Raw genomic sequence first — 16985 nt, forward strand, 5'->3', positions numbered from 1 at the left:
GACTGTGAGAGGATTTCTCTCTATTCCCACCCGCTAGCCAGGCAGGTGGGTGGAAATGCGGCAGAGAACACACAGTGTACCACCTGCATCTTCCAAACACCCAAGGCCCTTCCTCAGGTGCTGCCATCTTGATTGTGGGTAGGCAACAACTCTCCCTGTTGCCTGTTCACTCCCCCACCCTCCACCCAACCCCCTCAAAGAAATCCCACACCCTTCCCTCAGCCTCTCCCTCCCCACTTACCTGCTGGACCAGAGCGTTGTGCTCCGTTCTCGGCGCAGCTTCCTTCAGTTGGCCGCAATCATAGAAATAGAAACTGACTCACTCCCTTTTCTATTTGCTATGACAGCGGAAATTTTTTTTACAGGAGATTGGGCTTGTGCAATACGCACAGAGCTCACACTGCCATACATTTTATTTAAAAAAAAAAACTTTATTCCACCCCGGACTAGCCCTGAGGTGTGACTAGCAATCACCGCCGCTTAGGGAGGGGAGCACATGGATGGTAATGGCTCTAAGTCCTCTCTGAGGCTCTTGCTTCACTTGGTCTACCTAGGCTCGGGCTTGTGGGCTCTTTACTGGCCCTGTACACCCCCTAAGTGGGTTTGATTACTATATTGTTCACCTTGAGCAAGACAATCTGCCCTTCTAGAAGATTTTAAATAGCCACCCCTTTTCCCCTTTTTGCCGATCTTCCTAGATCAAAGCAGTTAGGGGCGAATCTCACTTTAGATCCTCTATTTACAGATCCCCAGCTCACGCATCACTCTTTGACATATTCACTTGTCTCTTATTTGTTTCCATTCTTCCTGCTTCAGCTGGACCTTCCCCAGATCCCGGAGGAGAATCAACCTATGGCAGTGTCTGTAGCTGAGTCAGACTCCCTGGCAACCAGTGGGCCAACCAGCTGCCTGCCAACGCATTCTGCATCTTTGCTACCCAAGGTACACCGGGGCCTAGACTGGGAGCATGAGTGGGCCAAGAGTGGACATAGATCATAAGGAAAGTGTGGGAGGAACAGAACATGGGTGAACAGGAAAAACAGAATATCTAACAAGTATTTCCATGAACAAAATGGTACTGTTTTTTTTCTGGAGGAGGGTCATGAGCCACCTTATGGGAACATCTGTGAGAATCTGTGGCAGTCAGTTGACTCAGCATAGCTATTGGCATCTAGAACATAGCCATGTACACATTATATGCATTGACTTTGCTCCTAGCTCTTGCAGGTTTTCACCATTGGGGAATACCTTTAATTTCATCAAAGGAGGGTCCTTACAAATGGTAACCAAACTATGAGAGAGAGCTCAGGAACTGAGGCATTTTAGGGTTATGGTAATGCTGTTGAAACCTTATTGCTAGCATAAAAGTCACAACAAAGAGACCATGTTCAGACCTTCCTATACCTATCGTTCTGCTTGCCAGTTCAAAATCTGGATGGCACACTGCCTTATCAAGGCCCCATTGCTCAGCAATGAACGTGCAGGTTTTTTCCCCCTCAGGTTCTGGCGAAACCTCCTGAGGCCGGGAAAGGCCCCCGGCCGAAGAAACCCAAGGATACCAAGCCGAAGGTGAAGAAGCTGAAGTATCACCAGTACATTCCTCCCGACCAGAAGGTGGACAAGTCCCCGGTGGCCATGGATGCGGCCTACTCCCGCCTGCTGCAGCAACAGCAGATCTTCCTGCAGCTGCAGATCCTGAACCAGCAGCAGCAGCAGCAGCAGCAGCAGACCTTCTGCGTGCAGGCTGTCCACCCGATGACCACCAGGTAACTTCTCCCCAACAGGTGTATTTTCTTCTCTTCGTTTTATTGTAAATGTGGGCACTCGCATGCATGCACACATGTAGAACAAGGCCGCTTCATGGTGTAAGCGAGGGGTGAGGGGCAGGAGGTGTGTTTCATGGTGTACTTGTCTGCAGATTCACTTCTTTTGATTATGGGGGTGCAGTTCCGTATCGTACCGCCAGGGATCTTCGAGTTCATGCCGGACAGGACCTGGAAGCTGGCTATGGGGTGACATGTCACCTGTGTGCCCTGCCCCTCATGGGATCTTCAGTGTTCCTTGCCAGTTTCATTTGCATTTCAGTGGCATTTGTTTGGCCTGGCATAACATGAAGTACCGAGCAGAATAAACTGCGACTGGCCACAGATGAATTTCAGAGGTTTGCTGGTATCTTTGTAACGTGATCATCCAGATTGTGAGAACAGAAAGGTGCTCAGCTGCTTGCATAAAACCGTGAGAGATTCCAAGGAACGAAGAGAGAGGGGAAGATTAGGACCGAGTACTGACAAGCTCTGTTTGCCTCTTGTAATTATATTTTATATGTATTATTGCAGTGACCCTTGCTTTTTTTAAAAAAAGAAAATGAAAGGATAAGAATCTTATTTGATTTACATTATTATTATTGCTGCCTCCATCACCAAACAGTAGCTCTTTCAAAAGAAGGCCATTTCAGTTTCCAATACCTTTCGGCCACTTTTTTCAATCAAAGAAAGATCTCGGCTCCAATAAACATTCTGTGGGCTACGGACTAGTATTCTGTCTATATTGATAAGTTAGCCTGCTTACCAAACACAGGAAGGAGATGAAAATTATATCTCATTCCGAGAGAACGAAATAGCTTTTTTTTTAAAATAAATCTTACATGCCTATGCATAAATAAGTTGCAAAAACAGCATCAGACAGAGAATCATTTCCTGATGAAGTTTATAATACCCCACCGAAACGCGTTGCGATAAAAGCACTGAAGAATGTATTCATTAAGGAACAAAGATAATGGCAAAGAAATAAACGCATGATGGGAAATGATGAAAATCCTACTCTGTCCAACAAATGTCAGTTTCATGAACTTTTTACAAAAACACAACCAATGGTTTGTGTCCAAGAATATTGTAATCCGGTTGTTATGTAGGGGTTCTAATTGTTCCTACAAAAGGTATAGTGGTGGTTCCAACCTTTCTTGGGCGAGATCCCCAAAGATGTTTTTATTAAGACATTTCCATGAAGACTAAGAAAAGTCTTTGTTTGGTTTCTCTTCCCCTTAGGCCTGTTACTGACTACCTCCCCCTCCCAGTATCTCTGAAATGAAGATGCTTGACTCTATAGTAAACTCTATGATAGTAACACTAATGTTGTGAATGGGGGACTGTATTTGCTTTATGCTAGGTTTACAGTGTAGGCCGATATGTTGTAAGATGATTAGCGGATAGCCTCAGTTTACCTGAATGGAGGCAGCGCCCCTGATTGATTAGCGATCTGCGGTTGAAGGGGCGGTTGAAGGGGCGGTTGAAGGGGGTGAACTGGGAATCATTTCCATTGGTTAGTGCTTCTGGGATGCTGATAGGACAGAGAAAGAGGCATGTGACTGAGCCTGCTCCCCAGCTTCTGCATCAAGACTTCAGAGGTTGATCTCCCGCAGGGCGGCAGTGACAGAATATGCCTTCTTTATGTGTGTCTTGCTGCAGTGTCTTGAAAACTGAATGGGTCAATTTGTATACATTTCTCCCATCTCTCCTTCAGCATATCACCAGATCAGGTGATCAGCTTCACGGGCACTGGGCCAGTGGGGACCTCATCCATGAACCTAGCACCTTCGCAAGCGATATCCGGTACCACCACCACCACCACCACCACGGTGCTGGCGGCCGCTAATGCAGCCTCGTCACCATCCGCCAAGCTGGAACTGCTGCCAGCGAACCTAGATGACTTAACAGTAAGTGATCTACTTGTGATGCCCACATCCTGAGATGAAATGGCCACACGTTAGTTTAGAGGGTCATGATACCTATGCTTGAGCATCACAATCAAACCTGGTGAAGACGGCTTCCCAGTGCAGCATCACACAAGACTATGCATGTACCATCAAGAACAGACCTCCACATCATAAAGTGGGCACTCATCTTATCATTGATGGACTATGCATCTGTTAACCTAACTCTTGACGTGGAACCTTACAAACTGTTACGTGTAGCTTCTTGCCTGATCTCAGATAGTAAATGAGGTGACGGTGTAGTTAATTTCCTGGTAACACTACATTGGCCACCACCCTCCACCAGCAACTACTCAGCTAAATCCTCTTTAGCACGCGTTGGCAAAAGAAATAGTTTTGGCTGTGTGTAGGCATGGGATATTCATTTTCTAGGCACTGCCACAATGGTAATGCCTGGCCGTAGGATGGTAACAGCTGGCAAATTATGCCGTTAACTTGGTATATTATGGCAGTGCCTGGCAAATGACTATTTTATGTCTATACAAGGGTCAAAACTGGTGGCTTTGCCAATGCGTGTTCTTAATAGGATTTTAGTGCAGGGACCAGATGCAAGGGCATAGAAATCAAGTGACTGAAGACATTTGTATTGCCCCTGGAGCTGACTGACATCTGTAAGTGAGTCTTTACCTTTTCTGAAGACTGCTTAGACATAACAAAGGCATCCCCTTAAAAGCATAGAGGTTGCCCAAAGAGATCCGAGAGATGTGTTTTTGGGGAGGGGAGAGCCAGGCAGTGGCCGAGAATAGCCATAAGCAGTAACATGGCCATGGGTGGTCCAAGGGTGGCCAAAACCCAAACAACACTGACATGCTGCGTGTCCCTCCGCACATCCCAACTCTCTGCCGTCTTCAATTACGGTGCCAATAGTTTCAGCGTATAGGCAGAACTTACTGTGCCAGCTAACAATCAAAACTGAAAATTCTGTACTTGACACACAGTATCATACACCAAGACAAATGTCTGATTCCCGAACACTCGTTATCAACTCATAAGATAATGCACTCCTGTACACTTCCCCCGCTCCTGAACCCAACATCTATGCATTCCAAAAACTGGGCATATGGCAAAAGGTGGATAGTGCTTCATCGTTCAGGGCCCTGTACTTTGGGTATTTTCTGGCAGTCAACCCCCTCGGTCCACGGAATGGTAACTAAAAAAAAAAGACCTCTCCCAGGCATCAGATCACTGCTCCTCAAGCAGAAAGTAGCCAGAGGCGGCCCAATGTATAGCACCTCGCTGCATACGTCTTCTGCGTCACCCTGTCAGTCAGTCAGTCAGTCACTCACTCCCCTACACTCTCAAATATCCTCTCAGTGAGCCACCCGCTCACCCACCATCCAATCCCTCCTACCTATACTGTGACTATCGTTTTTTTTAACATCCGTTTTAAAGTCATTATAATTTCAGTTTTAACCCACGGATTCATGAAACACAATCTGTCAACACAAGAGTGGTTGGGCTCTTCACGCCTGCCGTGGGACGACTTGAGGTCTGTGGTGGCTTTTGGGTGATGTGGCAGGTTTCCTATATCCTTCCCCCACTATGTTCTGCCCTGTCAAGAAATAAGAACCCTCCCGACTAAGGCAAGTCCTCCTGTGTGTATTTATGGACCTGTTCTAGGAAATACCTAAACTGCCGGCCATTCCTGCCCTCGCGCATGCTGCGGCGGTTGCTCGCGGCTCAGCACTTTCCCAACAGACTGCAAAGGCCCCAGTCTCCTTTCTATGTCTTGTAAAACGTGTGCGCATTTCTTTACCGTGGAGAAGCGCTGATGGGCTCATACTTGGCATCAGTGTGTTAGGTACTATAATGCATTCCAGTTCTTTAGTTCACGCGTGCTGTATGCCATCGGTAACGTTTATTGGGAACAGAATTCCCTCTGTCTGCACGTGCTAATAAGTGCTATCCTGGGCAGAATATCAAATGCCGTTAGAATATGTAGCATAACATGCATTAATTAGACACATCCCTGATATCACCTACATTGTAATGCCAGGCACCTGGTAGGTGAGACATTATTCACAATGTCTGATAATCAGGGTGAGGAGACATCTGCTTAAACACTCAAGGCTGGGAAGAGATCCTGTGCACACACAAGGCACACCTCTAAAAACCAGGAGGAAAGGTCACACCTTCTACCATTGACCGAATCGCTCTTACTTCACAATTAAAGGAGATTATCGCTTTTAGGCGCTATTGACCAAAAAGTGTCTTGAATTGTAATTTAAATCCCTTCACTGAATTGTCCACTGGGGTGAAGAGCAATTTTATTCCCAGCAGTGCAAGGAGCTAGGGTTGCTCAAGCGTTCCTATACAACTGCCAAAGAGAACCCCCTGCACCCCTATATAGTCTCACCTTGACTGCTCATCAAAGGGTGGTGCACCCCAGGAAATGCAATGATTTCTACACGTCTCCCACACATTTTCTTTTTGGAAAACATAGGCTATGACTTGGCAAAGGTTTCTGAGCTACGGATGTGCCAGGCGAACAGTGTGTCAAACTCTTTCTTTTTCGGTTCTCTTTAATAATTCCTGTGCTTTGCTAGTTTTTGTATTCACTGTATTACGGCCATGTCAATGCACACTCTGATACGCCAAATATCACATATATAAACAGTAATGCAGGATAGCAACAAGAAATAAATATATAAATGCAGAATCAAACAAGTTTATTCAATAAAATGTCCCCCTTCCCACAGGTCCAAGATAATTTGGTTCAGGACAAGGCCAGGAAGAATCCAGACTTGACACGGAAATCCAACATTATAGAAGTTGCAGATTTTTCAAAGACATATATCACCCTGGGTGCACCTTCATGGAATTGTGTGGTCCAGTGGGCGTCTAGACTCCACTGGGTCAATAAAAGGCGCTAGCATTTGAAATCCGGGCTAGCGGATTCCACATGCCCACCTTACCCGTAGATCATGGTGAATGGGTCATTTCAACGTCAAGACAGCATCGACCAAGTCTTGCGTCTACGTTGTCAATGTTTTTCCGCGAGTTGCATGACTTGGGATGGAGCGAGGGATATCCCATTGGGCATGAGACCGCTTAGTCATGCGTGCAGAGGATCCTGCGTGTCGCTCATTAAAGCCACCCAGCTGGAAGCACAAAGTCCCCCCTGCAGGAAGTGAAGGAAGGCACCTTTGTGCTCAGCGTCATTGGCATGACGTCAATTTCTGTCCAGTCTTGAGCGTTTTGGTGAAAGAGTCTGATGAGTGGTCATTTCGTGTTCGAATATGTAGAGTCTGGCAACAAACGGGGCAGTGCCCTTACCTGAGGGAGTTGAGGCACAAGAACTTCAAAAATAAGTCTACTTGTAGACTGATCCATTAAACAATTACACACATAGAAAATGTCTGAAACAATAAACTTAACTGAATACAGTAAGTCTGGTAAACCATCCAGGAAGTAGGATTGATCAGTGAGTGCAACGTGTGCTCCCAGCTAGCTAGGTCTCTTTCCACCTGGACCAGTAGCAATGCCTCAAAACCAGCTAATGACATCCACAGACGTCCGTCAATGTGGTCAGATAGGTTTCGCTGTCCATTGATTTGCATGCCAAGAATAATAGTTCATTCTAAGGCGTTCACCAAGAACGGTTATTGGCTGGTTGTTGATAATTGATGACCCGAGGGGAACTGCTAGTTCATATTTCCATCAGAGTAGTGTCCAGTAGCATTCTGATTATTCTGGGACTTTCTTTTGTCTGGACAAAATCGGGCTGATAATTTGCCCTGGAGCAAGTCATCAGATGCCCGTGGGCCTCTCTGATTTCCACCGGTAATCTTACATCTGCTTTACAAAGCGCAAAACAGGGCACACCTGGAGAAGATTGGGGCAACTTTGAGATGCTCATGTGCACACATGATTCACAAAGGTAATCCCAGAGAACCAAAACTCTCCACCTTTTTGGTAGATTTTTTAATGATTGAATTTAGCTGCAAAGAGACCTTGCTGACCTTTCCTGCAGGACGGATGGATGGATGGATGGATGGATGGATGGTACTTCGCCAACTTCATGTGCGTACAAATGCCAATGAATGGCCCGGCCCAAGTTCGGTGTTGAGCCGTCAATCAGGGAGGGAAGAATTACAAAACATAAAATATAAATAAATAAATCAGGGAGGGCAGACATTCTTCATAGTAGGTTGATATTAACTTTGGGCCTCCGTATAACTTTCCTCTCAAATGGAACCTCATGAAATGTTCCTAAACAAGTCAGAGATGTCTGTCGTTGGAAAGATGTCTGTAGCTTCCTCAATCGAGGCCACACAATACAGAATAAACAACGTATCAGTTTTATAGCTGAATGCGCGCGCGCACGCACACACACGCACACATATATTTATATAATTTATATGGCAGATCATACTTCTTGGAGTAAGACTGAGGGCAGAACAGACCAAGCATGTGCTTTTCTGTACAGTCAGCTCCTACCCACTGAAAAAAACGATACAGGACGGTAATGTGTACAATACCAGAGGATGTAGAATATCAGGTGACATTAATGATCTGCGCAGCTTAAAGCTGGACATATGTCAGATGTGCTCTGTTTCACTGCTGTCTATTTTGTCTTTAAGTTCAGGTATAGTAGGCAGTGTTTTGAGCTTCACTAACTCTTGCCCCTTTAAGTGAGACTGTAATGGAAATGTTTAAGCTTAGTAGGTAACCAGGGTATTACCCAAATTGACTTTTTACAATTGACCTTTTGTCCTAATTGACCTCATTATAGTGGCCCTAATTGACCTTCAGCACAATTGACCTTTATATTATTTTAGTTATTTTACATATGTATTGGGTTGGTTTTGGATTATAAATAATACAAGGGGATAGGGTGGGAGTTGCGGGGGGGGGGGTTTGGATTGGGTGGGAGGTTGTGGGGGGTTTCCCCCTGCATATATGTCCTAATGGACCTTTTAAATTAGGTCAATTCTCCCGAGGTCAATTGTGAAAAGGTCAATTAGTTCACATCCGGTTACCAATGCAGTGTTAGAATGATACATCCTGCCTCCCCTCTGCCAGGGGACTGTGGGGACTCTGAGGCTTATTGGTCCGAAGGGCGCTTGGATTCATTGAATGTGGTGGAGTTGAGGACATCATTGAGTGTTACTCAGGTGACGTCTTCGTGGTTGTCTCACACCCAGACTACTGCAGTAGACTCTTTGTTGGGTCTCCCTATGAACCCCAAATGACACTGTCAAACTATTCAGAACAGATCAGCAGACTTATCCTGGGCCTCAAACCCATGAACCACATAACCCTGCCACTATTCTCCTTGCACTGGCTCCGTGCCAGTGTGAGCACAGGTGTCAAAGTCCGCTGCGACGCCCACAGAGATGAACGGAACAATGCTCCAATGTATCTTTGGCAGAGGCCAAAGACACGCCTCCATTGCAGACACTGAGGGCCTAATTCCGTTTAGCGCAGTGCAAAAGTACCCTTTGGATCACGCTAATTCACGGTGCAAAGATTACTTTTGCAGTGCAAAGTGACTTTGAGGCGCAGAAATACAATTTGCACCGCTCTGTGAATCAGGCCTGGTGGAACGTGTTTAGTGGCAGTGCAAAGTCACTTTGCACCGCGCTAAATGTTGCATGAATTAGGCCCTAAATATCAACTGGCTTGAAGACATTGATTGTCACTGCCTTCTGGGCTAGCGGGCAGGACCTTGGGTGTAGCAGGGCCCTCCCCATGAAATAGCCTTCCAGCTCCTTTTATATTTCTGGAGGATCATCTTCCCTCCACAAAAAACTGAAAACCACGCTCTTCAGGAAATCCTTGGGCCCAGATGTCTAAGCTCTTTCTGGCCACGTGGTCTGCCCGGCCCTCGTGGATCTTGTTTTCTGGGCCACTCCAGGTCCATCCAAATGTTAACTTCCCTTATGTTTTTTTCTCTGAATCCTGTACAGTCTTCTTCTGATCCTCTCCGGCCTAAGTGTCTTGACTGTGATTTTGTACATCCGCTCTTCTAATCATTGTGCTCTTCTCTTTGTCCCCCTCCTTTGCACTTAACTGGGCTGTGGGTTTCCCGGAGCCTGCGAAAGATCGGATTTCCCTTCGCCCACCCTTTTGCTTTGGAGGCACTACGAAACAGCTGTGAGCTTGGCCTTCATCTTACACAACTCCAATAAATAAAAACACACATAACCAGGAACAATTGGTCGTCCCTCTTTTCTGGCCATCGCAGAACCCAGTAGACTTTCATAGTCCCCAACATAATCCTGGCTGCCCAAACACTCATCTTGATATTGGGCTTTATGTCAGTGGTCATTTCATCTAATGTCCTCCACTGAGCCGTGTTTGTGCCTCAAAGTCATTACCAAATGTAAGCAAACCCTCAACACCTTGCATACCTGCTCCTCAATGGAATCCTCCAACTGCATGTGCACTCTCACTCATGATGCCAATGGAGTAATGCCCACTGAGGACTGTCTGGGAGATGACTTAGAAGCATTAGTCACACTTGCTCTTTTCAATATCCTCTCTGGAGTTGGGCGATGCATAGTAACCTCATGTCTTTTTCTGTGTACCAAGGTTTCCAAGCTTCGACAGCAACTTCGTAAACGAGGACTCCCGGTCTCAGGGACAAAGCCAGCTTTACTTGAACGCCTGAAGCCATACCAGACTTTGTGTCCTAAGCGGGCTAACACACCCATTGCCAGTGCCAGCCTGCTTACCCCTATCCTAAAGCTGCCTACTTTCCATTCTCAGGCAGTGATGGGTGCCCCCTCGCCCACACTCTGCACCTTCCAGACTGCAACCACTCCAGTTTTTGGGGAAATGCCCAAGGTGGCCACTGAGCAGCCTTCTGTGCTAACGGACAGCCGTGACGGCATACCGGTGGCTCCTGACGAGACGGATTGTCCAGAGGTGGCACAGGAGGACGTCCAAATGTTGGAGTTCGACGAAGACCAGGTGCTGCAGGAGAAGCAGAAGGTCATTGAGAACTTAACGTGGAAGCTGCAACAGGAGCAGAAGCAGGCTGAGGACTTGCGGGTGGAACTGGAGATGCACAAGCGTCTGAAGAACCGCCACAAGGGGGAGCTGCTGGCGCCGGGCTCAGCATTCTCAACAATGCTGGGGCCCAACCCTTCAACCTCCTCGGCTGAAGCTCAGCCTCCGGTGAGTGAGGCCCAGTTCCTCTACACGCTCTCGAACATCAAGGAAGAAGAGCAGACCAGTACCCAAGAAGTGTCCAACGCCGTCACCGCCAGTGACAACTTCATGGTGAGTCCCAAAGAGAGCAGATGAGAATTTGGGGAGGAGTGGAGGGAAAGCCTGTTGCAGATTGTACAATGGAAGTAGTTTGGGAGTGGGAGGGATGCGGAGGAGGGAGACCGGCGTGTGCAACTTGTCCAAGGGTAGGCAACGGGAGGAGAAGATGGATGTGCAGGAGCGAGATACTTTATTGGTGCGTGCACCAGACATGGATTGTAGCACAACTAGAAATGCAGAGTGGAACATCAGGTTTTGCTAGTGTGGCGAATCGTATTAGTGAGGGCCGGATGTGAAGGGAGAAGACATTTCCTTCGGGTAGGTACACACGAGTAAAGAATAGGAAGACTTGGGGAGTTATGCAAAGGGGAAAGCCCGTACAAATGTTTTGCAATGTAGGGGAAGGGTTTTCTGAAAGGTCAAAGGACCACTTGCTACAGGCCATGCAAAGGAGGGGCATGTGTGTGACTGTTTTTCTGTCTTTGTGGCATTTTGCAAACTGGAAACGTATTCTGGGGAAGCGGAGAGATTGGCCAGCGCACTCTGGGGGAATTGTCCACACGTGGAAATGTTTGCTTAGGGCATCACGTAAACCGGTCAATTTGGGCTACGCTGCAGCGTTGTGGAAACAGTTCACAATCTGCTAAATGTTGTGTGGTAATTTGTGGAAAGTGCACATTGTATCATTTACTGGGAAATTGTGATAACTGGGTCATTTAAAAAAAATAGTGGCTCCTCTAGTGTGGTGGGCTCTAAACACAGCCATGTATTGATGAATTTGTGAATGTGTCGGTTGGCATGAGACAGGCCTGAGCTGTCCAGGATGTTACCGGCATAGGAGCGGTGGCTGCTTATGCTCTGGTTTCTCTTGTTGTGGTTGGTTGATCCTTTTAAGAGATGTAAGGCCCCAGCAAAGGTGTATCTACTGTCATTCAGTGAACAGGTATTGTTATGTTTTTAACCTTTTATCAAAAAAATGTTTCTGTACTTGCTGTAGTGGGCGATGCGTGCTTAGAGGAACATGGTGGAAGCTGTTATATATATATATATTTATTTATGTGGGCACTGTACGAATGGATATGTGATTCACCAAGGCATTGCGGAGAATGTAATGTAAGTGGTCTTGCATAGCTCCTGACTGCCTCTATTAGGGGCCTCGATGCGCTTGCCTAATTAAGAGAAAAACAATGGTGGGGTGGGATTCATTAGTGGGATAAAGGGTTTCTGTGCCCATCTATTACTGCAAGTTCTAACTAAATGCCCCTCGTTTCTTCGGTCCTCCTCCCTCACATTCCCTGCAGCCCCATATGGGCTGCCAATAAATATAAGATGATTTAAGAAAAACTGGTTTTGGTTGATGCCTGAACTTCACTGTGGCGCAGTAATAGATGGGCGCAGAAAACCTTTTTCACTTTTTGCAAACGGAGTGGGGGAACTCTATGTCTCCGTTCTCTGCTCCCACCAGTGCGACACTGTAACACTTTTATGCTGTATCAAGTCGCGGAGGTCCAAGAGTGACTGCCTGAAAAGTTCCCCGGGCTTCATTCATTTTCATTAGTGGGAAAGGCAGAAGCAAAACCTGCGGTGTTGGTGGGTCTAGGTCGGAAGTTCCCGGTTCCTGAGCGCCAATCTACTTTCTGTGCATTGGGCGAAAGGAACTTGGGAGTATGTTAACCCTAGACAAGAGCCCAAGATCTGATAGACTGCCGTGCTTTGAGCAATTTGGAAATAGGGTATATATATTTTTTACTGAGGTTCTCTCAAAACTAGGCAATAACGCTGCAGTGGGAAGTTGGTAAAAAAAAACAATGGATAGGCCTGATTAACAAAAGTGTTTTTCAATGGGGAAAATGCGATGTAAATCAGGCCCAGCATGCCCTTAATGGGTCACTATTGGGTTGCTGGGAAAACCAGCCTCGTACGTTTTTGATCTTGCATCCTTTACTAAATATTGAAAAACTGTGCCTCGGGTAAACATTTCAAATCCTGCCGAGTTGGTTTTGAAATCCTTTCAGGTCTAGACACATGGGAGTATAGTTTGGAGGGTGTGCAGGAGTGGTTCCACGGTGCAGGGGGCACCATTAAAAGGCATGATAGGAGAGGAAGAGGGGGCGCACAGAAGGGAGTGCAGGCTGCAGGGAATGTGAGGGAGGAGGACCGAAGAAACGAGGGGTATTTAGTTAGAACTTGCAAATGAGGGGCTGTCAAATATGACCCAAATGATCAGACGCTGCCTTTTATGGTAATAATGACATCATTATGCATCATATTTGATTACTTTATCTAATTTATTTTGTATAATGTGTTATAATTAATTCTTCTATTTACTTTTCACACTGTCAAGAACAATAACACATATATTATACACAATTGCAAAACATTCACAAAACAATGCTTGATAATTTCTTACACAGGTTCATAACTTTGGGCTTTATTTATTTATTTATTTATTTATATATTTGCATTTATAAAGCGCACATGGGCCCTTGGGCATCATGGCGCTGTTACAGGATATTTGCTTAGACGAAACAACATATTGCAGAGTACAATTTACAATAATTTACAGCAGTTAATAGGAGATTACAGCGTGAGTTTTCAATCAAACAATGGTGAGATGCGTTGAAAGTGGCAGCAATTGTTTTTCACATTTAGACAAGGGTACGTGTATGAGTCAGTGGCTAGTTGAAGAGTTGAGTTTTAAGAGCCCTGCGGAACACTGTGCGGGAGGTTTCTTTTCTGAGTGCGGGTGGGAGCATGTTCCAGTTTATTGGGGCTAGGACTACAAAGCTTGCCTCTCCTGCTTTGGCTCTTTTAAAGGTCGGTACGGCAAGTTGGTTGCAGTGTTGGGTTCGCTTAGGTCTTTCTGATGCGGCACAGTGAATGGTTTCTGTGAGGTAGGGAGGTGCTGTGTTTGAAAGGCAGGAGTGTGTGATGGAGAGGGCTTCAAAATGAATGCGCTCTTTGACTGGGAGCCAATGACCGTCCCGTCTGGCTTGGGATATGTGCTCCCTTTTGGGTATACTGAGGACTGCTCTGAAGGCGCTGTTTGTGTGGTTTGAAGTTTCTTCAGGTTTTTGGCTGATGTGCCTAGGAACAGGACATTGCAATCGTCCAACCTTGCCCCTACGGTAGCTCTGGCCATGGACAGGCAATTTTTGGGGGAGAGGTAGGGTTTGACTGCATTTATGAGCTTCGTGGTTAGTGAGGCTGATGAGGCGATTGCGCTAACTTGTCGAGACATAGATAGGGTGGAGTCTATGTAGACTCCTAGAGTTTTAGCTGCCGCTGATATGCTGATGGTGGTATTGTCAATGATGAATGCTGAGTATTTATTGTCCAATTTGTTCAGGATTTGTTTGGGGCCTACCAAAAGTATTTCGGTCTTGTCTCCATTGAGACATAAACCATTGGCCGCTATCCAAGCCTGGATGATGGCATAGGTTTTACTGAGTATGGCGGCGTCTTGTTCGTATGAACCGGTGAGAGGAAGTAGCATTTGCGTATCATCGGCATAGTTCGTGTACGCTATGCCATGATCGTCAAGGTCATTGAAGAGTGGGAGAGTAAAAATGTTGTAGAGGGTAGGCGAGGTGCAGGATCCCTGGGGGACTCTGCAGTGGATGGGTGTGTGGATAGCGCATGCTTGGACTGAGAACACTCTCATTTGCCTTCCTTCCAGGAAGGAGTTTATCCAGGAAGTGGCTTGTTGGGAGAAATGGGCTGCATCCTCGAGTAGGGTGGTCTTTGTACCGAGGCGTGACCAGAAACCCGATTGCCTGTTACCCAGGATGTTGTTTTCTTCCAGGAATTGTTGAATCTGGAGGTATGCCGCCTTGTCCAGTATCTTAAGCAAGAAGGGGACGGTTGTTATAGGTCTGAAGTTGTTAGGCATATCTGGATCAAGCAAGGGCTTCTTAAGAAGCGGGCGAACCCAGGCTTCATTTAGGGAAGGGGGGACGATGCCTGAGGAGAGTGACACATTGATGAAGGCAGTGACCAACGGGGCTAGTGGCTCAGAACAGTCTGTGATGAGTGCGGCGGGGCCAATATTGCCCTTGAATAAGGAAGGTTTAATGTGCTTCATGATGGCTGTGACTTCGGTTTCAGTGACTAGTCTGAAGGAGAAGGGTTTAGTGTTTTTGTTTTCTGTGTGGTGGGTTTTGGCATGCAGTGTTTTGGCTTCAGGCAGGGCGGTAAGGTGGCTTTTTATTTTTTGTTTAAGGGTATTTATCTTTTGAAGCATGCCCGTTTGTATATTGTTGCACCATGTTTCGTCTTTCACTGTGTCCTGGGTGTTGGCATATAATGAATTATTCACATATTCATAAATGTTCCCCAATCCCACAATGTTGCTTCTTTCTTACCAATTCCATTACGCCCAGGGTTTTATCCAGATACCAATCAATTTCCTTTAAAAACTCAAACATTCCCTTTGGCAAATTCATTGCCTGCCCCAATAAGCAGGCAATTACTACATGTCTTCCATCTACGTAATGATCGTGAGTACATGCCTGCCTTAATAAGCAGGCAATGACTACATGTCTTCCATGTACACAATGATTGTGAGGCCATTATGCCCATTGGGTCTCGCGGTTGGTCTTGGGTCAGACGTTTTTGAGTGTCTACATTAGCACACTGACCTCCCATTGCCCATCTGTGGAGGCTTTCTGGGCTCTCTCTGGGAATAGGGACCAGAACGGCCATTTTCCCTTTCTGCGCGCTCTTTTCAAGCCTCCACAAGCACAGGAGATTTCTCTTAAGGCCAAACATGTCCTCAAGTGAAAATGATGTACTCGCTTTAGAACCAGGAACCGGATCGGTCAACTTTTCTTCTTTAGCCCAGGCAGAGTCTATTTACCATATATATGCTTCCTGCTCACTGATTTGCTGATTTACCATCGACAATGCATAGTGGAAAGGGTTAAGGTGACAATGGGCCTCATTACACGGTAGGCGGTAGGGGTTTACCGGTACCGGTAAGGGCACCGGTACCGGTAAACCCCTACCGCCTTACTACGAGTTCCCTTTGCGGGACCTGACTTTAACGCCTGGTTTTTCCAGGCGTTAAGGATGGGACCCGCAAAGGGACCTCAGAGCTAATTACGGTACCGCAATTTGCAGTACCGTAATTAGCACCTTACCCATTCCCATTATGCCCTGGCAAAAATGGGAATGGGGAAGGGCCTTGGTGAATGGGGAATTACCGCCCCCGCTCGCCTTGGAGTAGGGCGTTAATTCCGCCATCCACCAAGGCGGACTCGGTACGGTACCGGTGGCAACCATGGCGCTAATAGCGCCATGGTTACCGCCTACCGTGTAATGAGGCCCAATGACTATATACTGGCCGCGTTGTCTTGTGCTCAGTGTTGTATGCACACATTGGGATGCAGCCGCTGGGGAGGGGACAATCATAGATGTAGAACAGAAAAGAGGTTTGAGAGGGAGCTGGATGTTGAAGGGAGAGGCAGAAACATGTCCAAGCTTAAATGTGCATGCTACTAACACGAGCACTGCTTTATTGTTATTGTAAGATGAGCAACATTTGGCCTGTCCCCCAATATAACTTAATGGGACCCCTAATCACTTTCGAGTAACTCTTCAACGGCAATCTTTTCAGGAGCAAAAGTATATCAGTGATGACTAGTGTGAAGGTTTATTTTCTTGTGCGTTCTAGGGATGCTCCATATTAAATAAAAGGAGGTCAATTAGTAATAACTTGTGGCCATTTCCACTAGGATTCGAATTATGACCCACAGGTCACATACAGACATCTGCAGCATGTGCATTATCCTGTGGAGCTGTTACTATACTGAAGGAAAGCTCTCTCTTTAAGAGCAATAAGGCAAAGAGAAGCGCAAATAAGCCTGCGTGATTTGCCCTTGTGGGGTGTTATGAGGTAGACTGACGAGAGATTGGGAGGGATCTTAGTCACTGCACTTCGATTTCGGTTTGTGAATCGTGTAAATGCACAGCTGCAGTGAGTGGAAGTGATTTGTTT

The 16985-nt window shown here is 46.4% G+C and overlaps 1 protein-coding gene across 3 annotated transcripts in view; it reads left to right on the forward strand.

Moving 5' to 3' along the window:
• Positions 1-16985, forward strand: part of LOC138454213 (myocardin-like) — a 184812-nt gene that overhangs the window by 138075 nt on the left and 29752 nt on the right. For all 3 annotated transcript variants that reach the window (XM_069607024.1, XM_069607025.1, XM_069607026.1), the window contains exons 7-10: positions 817-942; positions 1501-1766; positions 3520-3712; positions 10307-10999. In XM_069607024.1, the coding sequence (XP_069463125.1) occupies positions 817-942; positions 1501-1766; positions 3520-3712; positions 10307-10999 (1278 nt within the window). The remainder of the gene's footprint in view (positions 1-816; positions 943-1500; positions 1767-3519; positions 3713-10306; positions 11000-16985) is intronic.

Source organism: Ambystoma mexicanum, chromosome 1p (assembly GCF_040938575.1).
Source record: "Ambystoma mexicanum isolate Mex_15411 chromosome 1p, UKY_AmexF1_1, whole genome shotgun sequence".
Taxonomy (NCBI): domain Eukaryota; kingdom Metazoa; phylum Chordata; class Amphibia; order Caudata; family Ambystomatidae; genus Ambystoma; species Ambystoma mexicanum.